The sequence below is a fragment of the Durio zibethinus genome, chromosome 2 (assembly GCF_047325235.1).
Source record: "Durio zibethinus cultivar Kanyao isolate XHJ-2024 chromosome 2, ASM4732523v1, whole genome shotgun sequence".
Classification (NCBI taxonomy): Eukaryota; Viridiplantae; Streptophyta; class Magnoliopsida; order Malvales; family Malvaceae; genus Durio; species Durio zibethinus.
The window spans coordinates 6,637,683-6,650,178 of record NC_143163.1 but is presented as its reverse complement, the minus strand read 5'-3'; the positions used below and the strand labels follow the sequence as shown (position 1 = coordinate 6,650,178).

Sequence of the window (12,496 nt, the reverse complement as noted above, 5' to 3'; positions counted from 1 at the left end):
ATTGATAAAAAATTTAAAGATATTAATTTTTTTATCCAAACAAAAATTTAATTAGATGTAAATAAATATTAAAGGAATTGATTGATTATAATAAAAAATAAATTTTTAAATAAATTTTTAATTATAATTCATGATTTTTTTTCTATCCTTTAGCCTTTAAATAAAAAGCCACATACACTTACATCTATCTTTTCCTTTTTTAAGAATTTATTGATTTTTATTTTCTTTTAGTTTCTTAGGTTAGCTAGAATTTTTTATATGAAAAATTATCAAATACACTTACTATAATAATTTTTTTAATTTTATAAGCGGATTAAGTGTTTTAGTGTATATTTAAAAAAATAAAAATTAATTAATTAAAAAAATAAGACATATGTTATTATATTAACTCTACTTGTAAAATTAAAAAATTTTTACTAACAATATATCAAATAATTTTTCTTTTTATATATAAAAAATATCATAATATGTGAATATGTAAGACTTTAAATAATAAAATTTGCATCACAAATTTATTAAACATTAATTAACTTAAATTTTAATTTTTAATTTACATAAAATTTAATGAACACATAACTACCACACGAAAAGAGATGCTTTAACTCATTAATTGTGCTAATTAATTAAAGGCTTCCTTTTTGTCCTTTTCTTTGGCTATGTTCAAAATAAAAATAATGGCATATTTTTCTACTTTTGTTTAACATCATGAAATTGAGTAGAAACTAAAATGTATCAAAATTCAATATTAAGCATGTTCTATTATTGCTTGACAAAAAAATGTTTTATTATTATATTATTATAGAATGTGTTTAATATATAACATTAGATAAGAAAGAAAAAGAAAATATTATAAATAGGATTAACTTAAATAATGTTATCTGATTTTATATTTCATGTGTGCAAAATTAAAATAATATAATTTATTTATTAGTCAAATTATATTTTCTCAAAATTTATACAATTTAAATTATTAATGTAATTTTTTAAGAATATAATAAAATATGTAAGTTTAATCTTATAAATTAAATATAATTCTCTCCACTTTAAAAGAATTGAATTATTCTATACTTAGAGGATTATTAATCTTTCTTATAATCATATCGATTTTTTTATATATAAATAAAATATAATATAAAATAATTATCATTATATCATATCTATCATCTTATCTATAAAATGATTATTATTTTATCATAGCTATAATTTTATGCACTAAATATGACCATAACTTCTTAAATGTTTTATTTTTCATAAGAAAAGCTTTCATTTTCATAACAATTTTCAAGTTTTTCACGTAAGTGATCTTTCTTTTTCAACTTGTTCAAAGAATCCAATTGATATATTATGAACCTTCAAATTTAGCTCATAAATTTAGAAGTAAAACTTTTCCTTATCTGATTTGTAAAAAAAGTTTTGGTAAGGGGAGATTATAGCTACTCCATTCTAAGGTCATAACATATCTAAGCAAGAATTTATATTGAATTTACAAATACTTTCTTTTCGAAATTTTTTATAATTTCTTTTGTTAAAGTGAATGAATCCACTTACATTAATGTAAGAATTATTCATTTTTTGACCTTTGGATCAAAATGGTTATATGTAAATGTTATGTATTTAATTTTGATCCAAAGGAAAAAAATATGTAACTTTTACACTAATGTAATATATATATATATATATATATATATATTATATTTATATTTATATTGAAGTTAGAACTTTAAAATATGAAAATCCAAAATTGAAAGAAATGTTCGACTTGAATAACCATACATTTCAACATTCACAAATGTGCATTCAAAGTAAAAATGAATTAGCATTTCATGGTTTGTTATTAAGAAAAAAATGTTATAAAAAATTTAGTGAAAAAGTATTTATAAAATGTTAGAAATATTTTTCAAAATATGAAAAATAATATGATTAAATAATTGACTTAATCAAAAGAGATATCACATTAAGTTATTTAATTTAAGATATAATTCCAAGAAATGTGACTATAGAATTAAAGAAAACAAATATAAAAGACTGATCATATAGGTAGTTAATAGCCTTACTCAATGGAGTAAACTATCTTAGGCTTTTAGATAGAGTAGCCAATTGTCATTGGCATGGAGTTAACTATTTTGAGAAACAAAATATAGACTTAAATTCTTACAAAATAGCACTGAACTGCCAACTTTGAGCAATCAACTGTTATAGCTAAATATGAGTAGAATCGATTATAAAACCTTAATAGAATCGATTGTTATTTATTAAAAGTATTCTAAAAAGTGGTTTGAGGTTATAGTAATCAACTATTAATAAAGAAGAGTCGACTATCCAATAGGAGGCCATAAGTGAAACATTTTTTAAAAGTTGAAAGAAGTCAATTGCTCTAAGGAGGAGTCACTACCTTGCTTCGAATAGTATTTTGGAAGTTAAAATTACAAAGAATCAGTCGACTGTTTTACATGAAAAATTATAATTTTTTAAAACATGAAAAAATTTTTATTAGAATGAAAAAATCAATTAATTTAATGAACCAATTCGTTTTAATTATTTAGAAGGACATATTTTAAATAAAAATAAATAATATTTGATTGAAATAATAGAATAAAAAAGTCACAACCTTAGGATTATATCTCTATAAGTAGAGATTGTTGTGAGTTCATTTGACATAATTCAAAAATATTTTTCTTCTTATCTTTTCTCCTCTTTTACTCAAGTTAAAGATATGTTTCTTTGGCATTGTTTGGTATAGAAAATCTTATTAAAAATAATGTATTTTCATCTCTTGTAAATGAGTATTTAGTGGTTTGATTTTTCTATTGCAAAGTAAACAAAATATAGGTTTTAATATAACTTGAAGGCATTTCAATTCAACCTCTTTTGCATATCATTACTAGTAAAAGGTGAAATAAATCATAAAAAAGTGACATTTATGGCACACCTTAAAACCATTTCCATTCATGATAAAAGGGTTCAAGTTGTTCCACTAACTTGCAAAAGAGAGAGGCTTCAAGAAAATCACAAGTTAAAAAATCAAGTACTTGTATTCCTTGAGTCTTATATTTTCTACCACAAAGCACACAAAATTTTCTATTAAACATCCGTAGTGATTCAAATTTCAAAGTCAAAAGTATTTAAATCTCCCTTTTTTCATAAAAGTTCTTAAAGTTTACATATTGGCTTTTTATAAAAGGGTAAAAATATATTTACATTAATTAAAGTTACATATAAAGTTTACATATTGGCTTTTTATAAAGGGTAAAAATCCATTTACATTAATTAAAGTTACATATTTTTTTTATTCTTTAATCAAAATTAAATGTATGACACTTATACTTAATCAATTTGATTTAAAGATAAAAAAAATATATAACTTTTATATGTAAATGGATATATATTTGTACTTGAGACACCAAGATTCCAAAATATATGCTCAATAATATGCGTTTTATTCTTATACTTGACATAGGAAAAAATGTAATAACTTTAGGAATGAAGAACCAATTTGTACTGAAATGTGAAAATTTCAAAAAAAAAAAAAAGTTATATTGCATCGTGTAAAGGCACCGCCTTTTTTTTAACTTTTTTTTTCTTTTTCTTCTGATGACGTTGCAAAAATTGACCTTATTCTGATTTAATGGCAGAGTATTTGGTCGCAACCGATGAAGTTTCAAGGCAAGTGATATCGTCCACTAGCCTAACCCTGGTCTCTTCCTTTGTTCCCAAGGAAGGAAGGGATATGGGAGTCATTTCAACGTTTCTTAAGGGTAAAAATAAAAAGTTAACCAAAAATGAAAAAGGTAAATATCCCTTTTACATTCCTTCGCCAGAAAGCGATAAACTTTTAGGGCCCACAGATCCGATTCTTTTGGCCAGTTAGACCCGATCCGGTCATCCTTCCATATCTTCTGTCCAATCAGATTAACGCAAGTGTCAATATAATTCCTGGCGGGTACGAACCCAACTGGCAAAAACTCGTGCAAAAGCTCCTTCATTTTTGGGATGAAGGGAGACGAGGTCGAGCTACTCCGCTCCGCTACTTCTGCCGCCTCTTCCAGTGCTTTATCATGAATTAGCACAAAGTTTATTTAATTCTCTGCTTATAATTTTAGTTTTAAGTAAAAATTCGCTATGGAAATAGTTTTTTTTTTAATAAAATTGTAACAGTTTTTATTTTCAAATGAAATGCAAACTATTTTTCTTTTGGAATTTTTATTCTATGGATTGACGATAACGTTTTAAAATTTTACAAGTTAAATTAAAATAACTTTAACTTTCATTTATATATTAGAAAATAAAAAAAATTCAAACTTTAAGTTTTTGAATGAAATAAAATATATATTATTAAATTAAATATTCGAATGCTTACTAATTTAAACTTTTAATTTCAAATGATAATTTTATATATAAAAACTTTAATTGTTAAACTTTGGGTTCCTATGAGTGGGTTTTAAGTTAAATGAGGGATACCAATTTTGCCTAATTTGGTGACTATTTAATAATTTTTTAAATAATTTTTAAATAATTAAAAAATAATTTACTTAGCAAAAGAATTTTTTTATATAAAAAGATTGTAATTTAAAAATTGAAGAAGAGATTATACATATTAAAATTTTAATTTTAATCTTATTAAATATCTCATCTTAAAAATAACTTCGGATTAAATTTTGAATTTTATTGATAGTTAAATGGGCTTCACTAACTGAAATTCAAGAGAGAACAGAACAGAACAGATGGTTGAATTAAAGCCCACGAAAAAAGAAAGAAAAGCCCAAGAAAGATTTACAAGAGACTGGAGTTGACTGTTGAGAGATTGATGTTTAGGTTAGTAGCAGTATCGTTTTTGTACAAGTGTGAAGGCAAAGAAATAATGGAGCAGGAGATCAAGGGCAAAGGAAGCGAAGAGCGATGGAGCGGAGCCATAGCAAATCTGACGGAGATGGCCTCAAATCTTGATTCTCTGCAAAAACTACTTCTCAAGAAAGCCGTTTTTGTTGACGAAGATACCTTTGCTAAAGCCTCTCTTACCTCCGAACAAGCCCGAACCATCAAGGTTACTTCTTTTCGCTCTTTTTTTTTTTGTCTTTATTATTGAATTCCTGATCTGGATTTTTGTTGACTTGATCTACACGCCATCAATTAGGTAAAAACTATAATTATTGATGTAATCAATTGAAGGCCGAGCAAGGTCTCTTAATTTTTCATTTCATGCGCTGGATTGAGGCTGATAGTTCCTGATCTAGCGAGTGTAGGTTCTTGAACAAAGGGTTGAGACGCTTGAAAGAGAGGTAGATGCTGCAATCACAGCAGCCGCGCGTGCTCGTTCAGAGAAACGACAGGCTGAGGCCGCACAAAAGGCTGCCGAATTGCGTGCTCAAGAGGTTACGAAAGAGCTCGAGAACACCACAAGTAGAAATCCCCTATCTCAGCTCATGTTTCTTACTTCACCCACCCAGTTTTTTAGGATATAGCAAAAGAAGGATGATATGTTCATATTTTTTTTTCGGTATTTTTTTGGACATTCTCTGGTTGCAGAAGTATTTGAACTGCACATGGAAGAGTTGCGAGCAAAGCAAGAAGAAATCTCTAAGCGTGATACGGAAATTAAACTACTCGAAGCTATAATTCAGACACTTGGTGGAAAAGACTCTAGCTCTACCAACGTTGGATGAAAACAAACATAATAAAGCTTGTTCTCTGATTCTACTATGTGTCAGATTTTCTTTTTTAATATAATGTAAGAAATTAACCCAAATCTTTTACTGTCATTGTAATGAAAAATTACTATGTATTTTCACAAGGAAAATTACTTTTTTGATTGCTTTAATGCGATAAGTGTTAAGTTTCTGTCATTTTGTTCTGCCATGACAAAAGGGTTGCTTGGGGGACTGGATTGAACTGAAACACTCATTTTTTGAGACCAGAAATTGAATGAATAACCAGATTGACATTGATTAATTAATTCTGCAATCTTCATTACAATTTGAAACCTGAGTTTTTCTTTCTTCACTTTGGATCCTGCTGTTTATTTGTTATTAAATAAACAAATATGATCAGCACTCACCAACTTGGAAATATTGTCAGACCTCCAAAATTCCTCCATGTCCACGCTTGGTCACAAAAGAAGGCAGATGCTAGCCGTTGCATTATTTGGCGACTATTATTTTATTGGCTGTTCAATTTGTTGAAACTTTGAAAGAGCAAGCATGGTTAGTTTGATTACATATTTGCCTTCGGAAATTTGGGTCACTACTAGTACTCTCAGAGTTTAAGCTTGCTATGAATAGATGATTTGAGAAGTGCAGTAGACCTCGAATAATATCCAATCATGTAAACATCTGCAAGGTGTCTTGTTGAATGGCTACACATTATAGAACAAGACTTGAAGAACATCATAATGGAAGAGAAAAGAAAGGTGTTAAACAGAATGCATCATAAAAACACTAGATATAATTTTCCAGTAAACAAACAACTTAAAGCTAATCCAAATGAAGACTTTCTCTCCGTAATAGTTAAAACTAAAACCAAGAAAAGAAATGCACTCACTGCCACAGTATAACTTTAAAAATGTATGTTAAATCTAGAAGGCAAGAAAAAGTATGGAGCCTATCGTATGAAAAGCACTCAAGATGCCAATTTCACACATCAAGACCTACTCTATAGCCTGTACAACATCCTCACTGGAGGAGTAACTCTCAATTGGTACTAGATGCAACCTCCTGAACTTCATCATATGTGCCAGTCGCCTCATTAAAGGAATACCTATATCAGCAGAAGAGATAGACAGATGAGACTCTAGCAGCATAAGCTTGCAACATTTATCCAGACAATTTTCAAACCCACGCCTTAAAGCTTAAAACAATCATTCACATGAACATTTTCGGCAGACTTTAAAAGTCAGGCTTAATGAGCAATGACCAAAACCCCAAAAGGATCCACACAAATAAATATGAAGTCAAAATCTTAAAAGCCAAAACAAGAAAGCATTAGATGTTAAATCTAGAAAGATGAAACTGCCTTGATATGTGAATTCTCCATGGCTATAACTTGTTATCATAAATAAATATTCCTAAAATGGTTGGGCTCCATTGACCTTTGATGCAGATCTTATAAATTTACGTCAAACTAATTAATCATAATGTACTAAATCCAATTGGTTCATGGATCGTTGGTTCAGATCTTATAAATTTTCTTTCAGACTAATTAACAGTAATTTGCTAAATCTAATACAAAAACCATAATTTAAAAAAATGACCTGCTCATGTTCAGCCATTTTTCTTATGCAATTAAGTAAATCCATCATTCAATGTTCTTGAGGCATAGTTCTTAACTTTAAAGGAAACAGTATGACTATGCACAATACCACATAATTCACATGAGCAAGGGATCTTTGGACAAAGTAAGAATCTTATTTGTATCTAAAATGTAAAGTGATCTATGGAACCTGCTCTGCTCTCCACACTTTTCAAATTCAGTTAAACCACTGATCATAACTTAGGAGTTAGGACTGCGAATGAACCAGCATAAATGCAAATGCAAGTGCTAAAACTGGGGAGCCAAAAAGTGATGGCAGAAACATTACCATTGCCCTGATGCTGCTGAGCAATATAGTCCGGTAGATGGGTCATAATAATATCCCAAAGTACTACTGTAGTAGTACCTGAAAAAAAGATTACTGGAGTGAGATCAAATACTACCAAATACCAACATACATGTATATTCAGAAAAATCCTGTCTTCAAATATGTATCACAGCTCCACAAACATTAATAAACTCCTAGGAAAGTAGTTCCAAATTCTGTCTTCCAAATCACATTGTGAAACTATAGCATATGGAAGCAGGGAAGGATCAGATAGGGGATACCCTGAAGACTCATCATAGACATAATCATTTTGTGCCTCTCCAGCTGCAAATGAAGCAAAGACAAAAATAAAATGAGAAGGTCAAGAAACAAATAGACACTGATTTCATCCAAAATGCTTTGTAATATTCACAATCAAATGATCAATAACGAGATATACTCTCAGAAAAAGTATTTGCAGCTTCTGATGATGATTGAGTGACTGCATTAGAATTAGGCTCAGATGACGGTTTAAGATTTTCATCACCCTCATCATCTGCAAACATATCATAACTATCGGCAGCATTGCTTGAAACTTCTGCAGGAGTTAGATTTGAATTTGAAGTACCCACAGCCAAGTCAGGGAGTACAGAAGAAGTTACTCCAGGATAATTTATATCTGTAAGTATGTCACTTCCCAAGTTAGGGTCAGAATTGTCTAGCCCAACGTGCACAGATATACCCTTCCCCCTTGCCAGAGCTAACTTCTCATATCCTTCTGAAAAAGCAATATCAAGAGTTAATAAAAGTTAGTCAAATATACACCTAACCTTACAAAATTACTTGTAGAATACTTACAACAACAACAACAACAACAACAACAACAATAAACTAAGCCTTATAAATAAAACAAATAAAATATATTAAAAGAAATACTAAAACATTGCACCAACCTGCCTCACGCTGGAAAACCTTCTGCTTCTCATGGTACACATCTGCAAAACAAAATTTAAACCAATAAGCATACACTATGGCCAAAGATATATGCCTAAAGCTTCAACTACCTTTATAATATTCACAATAAGAAGGGGAGAAAAGCAAACAAAAGAAAATTTGCTTCATTAGAGATAAGGGCAATTTGTGGCAAACAAAGCCATAAACCTCAACTAAGCTAAGACTCAATCTTAAACAAGCTCCATTCAAGGAGAAATCATCATTGCCATTAGCAAGCACCAGCATTTTAAAAGGTGAAGCTGGCATTTAAGGCCCTGACAGATTTCAATGCCACTTTGCTTCAAAGTGTGCAAACACCTTTTTTGTGGTCGATGAAGGTGGTGGCATTAAGCTAGAATATTCAAGGTAACTTCTCAGTCCTAGAGAACTAGAAGCCCAAGAAAGTAACAGACTTAACTGTAGTCACCATTATCCATCAACTTCATGGCATCCTCAGTTAGCTGGTCAAATACATGCTTTATCTCAGCTGACATTTTCTCTTTTCTGTTATTTGTGGCTCCTTTCAACCTTCTCAGAGCTTGCAAAACCTGCCAAGATAAATTAAAATTAGCTTTAAATTGTCCCCTTGCTACTTGTTTAATTACCTTATAGAGAAAACAAATTTAATATCCAGTACATAGGCAGTTGAAAAAACTCTGCACATAGGCCCTATGTGACCATTTTTGTAAATCCAAATTAGCATAAAAATTGATGACTCCCCTCAATAGAATCAACATGGGTGTCGCAAATAATCATCATTACAACAAAACTAAATAGGATAAGGTCCATATGCCCGCAAAAGTATCATAATCTAACATAAGCACCAGGTATTCAGTATTCACTTCATATATAATGTAATCATATCTTGAAAATCAAAGTAAGATGCAAATTTGGAAAAAATACATAACAAAGTATTCTATTAAAGAGTACCAATTTTTTTAAAATTTTAGACATAATATTTATCATCATTTAAGATTACCGTTTCTCCAGGCTCAAGCACATTGGCAATACGTCTTTTTATTATTCCAATGTCTTGGGGGGAAAGATCCTGTGCCGCAACTTCACTATTATCTTCATCATTTGTTGTTGCAGATGTTTTTCCTGTATACTTTATATCAGCTTCAACACTATCAAGCCACGCATCCTACAATATATCAAAATATGGTGCTCAATAGAAGTTTTGATATTATATTTAGAAGCTTCAGGTCAATACAATTCTTTACCTTGATTTCATTGTCATTGATATATTCAACAAAATTTCCATCTGCATCAAAGTATCCTTCTTCTCTTTCTTTGTTCAGATTGAAGGGTTCTATTTGAATTCCATCATCAATGAAGTTCTCATTATCCTGTCAAAAGAAATTCCACATCATTGGCTATCCTTTCTCCTCAACCAATAAATGAGGAATCTGGCAGTCATCTTGACTGCAAAAAATGCTGCCAATTCAAGAAAGAAGCATCCTAAAATTATAAACTCACTCCATATTAAAATCACGCACCAGCTGTACATAACTGCTACACCTAAGAGTGGCACTGAAGAGTGTACAATCCAACAATTAAACACACCTAAACTACAGCAAAATAAATATGATAGAAATGCATTTTTGCATTAGAAATGAAAGAAAATTGCCTTTTTAACGTTTATTAGAGTCAGACATGGAAAAAGCTACAGTACCTAACTGGCAGGACGAGCATGCAACGTGGCAACTATTCCTAAGCTAAAATGTAAAGGACATATGCGAATAATCTGCTTCTTGCCTTTAGACGGTTGGGACAAATTAACATTACTTCACAAAATATGGACTTAATAGTTAACATCTTACGGCCGGTTTCAGTCAAGTCTGACATAGAATCTAAAATTGGACAGACAAAGAGCATGGGAAACCAACCTCATATGCAACTTCAGCAACAGAGACATCATTAAGCATGCCTCGTCCATCTTCAGTGAATAGTTCTGTAGTAATTTGATTGCGGCGCTTGGCACGCTCCTTAGCAGCAAGACGGGGATCTTTCAGGTCACCCGAGCCGTCTTCAACAGCAACTCTATTTGCTGCTTCTTCTCCAGGTTTCACCTTCTTTCCCTTGGGAAACCTAATCCTCTTTTGCCTGTAAATCAAAATATTGATTTCATTCTAAAATTAAAATATTGCGAATCATTAAAAAAAAAAGAGAGATATTTAACCCTAATTTTCTCCAAGAAATTAAATTTAGGGATATCATCAAGACTTGAGTCACTTGACGACTACATTCGAAGGAAAAAATCCCCAAAAATACTTTAAATAAACCCTAAAATTTTCGATAAATTAATAAACACTCTTAAACATATTTGCAGATAAAATTGCCGAAGCAAAAATTAGAAAAAAAAAGAAAAAGGAGCGAATATACAAGAGAAAACAAATAGAATTACGAGCTGAAACAATTGCATCAATATATTGAGATATGGCAGATTTTCGTTTTTAAATTAAAAAAAAAAAAGTGATTACGCGGGAGGCTTGTTGGAGTCTTCGTCTTGCAAGAATTGGCGCTTGAGATGAGAGCGTGGTGGGTTTTCTTCCATCTCTATAAATTCTGAGGCTCCAACCTTCAACTGAAACTAGACTTTGATTGCTCAAGAAAGAAGGGAGTGATATAGAGAGAGGGAAAGGGAGAGACTTTCGAAGGGAAAATTATAATCGGGAGGGGACAAGACCTGCCGACTCGCCCAAATTAGTTGGCCTAACCCAAACTCCTACCCAGTTTTTGGGAGATGAAGACTCGTTTTGAAGGTTATCATCGCCCGATTTTGAACGGGCTTGAGTCGAAATGCCGAATTTAACATGATTCATTGGGGCGTTTAACCCAAACTTGTCTAAAGGGCCAAACATTTAATACTAATTAATTTTTACATTTAATTTAAATATTTAGCTTAACCATCTTGTTTTGTGAGTTATGCAATGCATAGGATATTTTTGTTTATTTAAATATTTTTAAAGTGCAAAAATTAGAATTTTATGCATACTTAAATATAAAAATTTCAAAATTTATAACATATATAAAATTCAAATACTAAAATATATCATAAAAACATAAACTTTTTTAAAAAACACATATATGGTAAATGATATTAAGATTATAAAATAAGAAAATACATGATGAAAATAAATAACAATTTCATCTACCTATATGTTTATATCAATTAATGAAATTAAGTTACATTTATGTAAAAAAAATTATAAAATTATATATTAAAATAATATATGTGATAACGCATAATATATATTTATATATGCACGAATTTTATAATTTCTTGATTTTGAAATATTCTATATTTGTGTATTGAGTATTTTAAACTCAACATTCCATAAAAACTTGTGATCTAGCAAAGATTGAAGAAAAATAAGTTTCAATTATAACATAGACAATAGCATCAAAACATAAACAAAAAATTGAGAAAACAATATTATCATAAATTCCAGAAAACATTAGTAAAAAATATTAAATTACAAACTTTATATATATAATATATACTTTTTAATCTTTGCCAAAGTCATTCATTCGTGTTAATTTTAAGCAATTTTTTAAATAAAAGATTTGATCATCTATTTGGATTTTTTTTTTTACATATTTAAGGTTATCAAGATTTACACTCTTGACAAATCATTCATTCGTATTAAAATTTTAAGCAATTTTTCAAATAAAATATTTGATCATCTATTTTGATTTTTTTTTTATATATTTAAGATTATTAAGATTTAAATTCTTCTCAGTGGAATTAAAAATTCAATATTTTACTAACAAATCACATAATTATTAATTATTTAAATTTGGTAAAATGTTAAGCTTTAGAAATTTTTTTTATGTGTTAAATAAAGAAAATATTACATAAGTGTTCATATAAGCTTAGCTTATCTTACAGAAGTTGGATTTTAGCTTAAGTATCTGATGCTTTTCAGTTTTTCTACGCTTTTCTTTGTT

At 29.5% G+C, this 12,496-nt stretch overlaps 2 protein-coding genes across 2 annotated transcripts; one reads left to right on the top strand and one right to left on the bottom strand.

Annotated features, from left to right (window-relative positions):
- The first annotated feature begins 4,805 nt into the window (after nucleotides 1–4,805).
- On the top strand, nucleotides 4,806–5,815 carry LOC111309110 (tropomyosin). Its single transcript, XM_022907971.2, has 3 exons — nucleotides 4,806–5,041; nucleotides 5,241–5,397; nucleotides 5,524–5,815. The coding sequence occupies exons 1-3, from the start codon at nucleotides 4,859–4,861 to the stop codon at nucleotides 5,658–5,660; spliced, it is 477 nt and encodes a 158-aa protein (XP_022763706.2). The 5' UTR covers nucleotides 4,806–4,858; the 3' UTR covers nucleotides 5,661–5,815.
- A 591-nt stretch (nucleotides 5,816–6,406) lies between these two features.
- On the bottom strand, nucleotides 6,407–11,382 carry LOC111309109 (CD2-binding protein-like protein). Its single transcript, XM_022907970.2, has 10 exons — nucleotides 11,026–11,382; nucleotides 10,432–10,648; nucleotides 9,766–9,891; nucleotides 9,522–9,686; nucleotides 8,961–9,090; nucleotides 8,503–8,544; nucleotides 8,010–8,327; nucleotides 7,852–7,894; nucleotides 7,571–7,648; nucleotides 6,407–6,750 (listed from the first exon to the last, which is right to left on the bottom strand). The coding sequence occupies exons 1-10, from the start codon at nucleotides 11,097–11,099 to the stop codon at nucleotides 6,684–6,686; spliced, it is 1,260 nt and encodes a 419-aa protein (XP_022763705.2). The 5' UTR covers nucleotides 11,100–11,382; the 3' UTR covers nucleotides 6,407–6,683.
- Nucleotides 11,383–12,496: the final 1,114 nt, after the last annotated feature.

Coding starts and splice junctions, on each gene's coding strand:
- LOC111309110 (XM_022907971.2), top strand. CDS start 4,859: ATGGAGCAGGAGATCAAGGGCAAAGGAAGCGAAGAGCGATGGAGCGGA. Junction 5,042..5,240: donor AACAAGCCCGAACCATCAAG/GTTACTTCTTTT, acceptor TAGCGAGTGTAG/GTTCTTGAACAAAGGGTTGA. Junction 5,398..5,523: donor AGAGCTCGAGAACACCACAA/GTAGAAATCCCC, acceptor CTCTGGTTGCAG/AAGTATTTGAACTGCACATG.
- LOC111309109 (XM_022907970.2), bottom strand. CDS start 11,099: ATGGAAGAAAACCCACCACGCTCTCATCTCAAGCGCCAATTCTTGCAA. Junction 7,895..8,009: donor TGCAAATACTTTTTCTGAGA/GTATATCTCGTT, acceptor CTTCATTTGCAG/CTGGAGAGGCACAAAATGAT. Junction 7,649..7,851: donor GTCTATGATGAGTCTTCAGG/GTATCCCCTATC, acceptor TCTTTTTTTCAG/GTACTACTACAGTAGTACTT.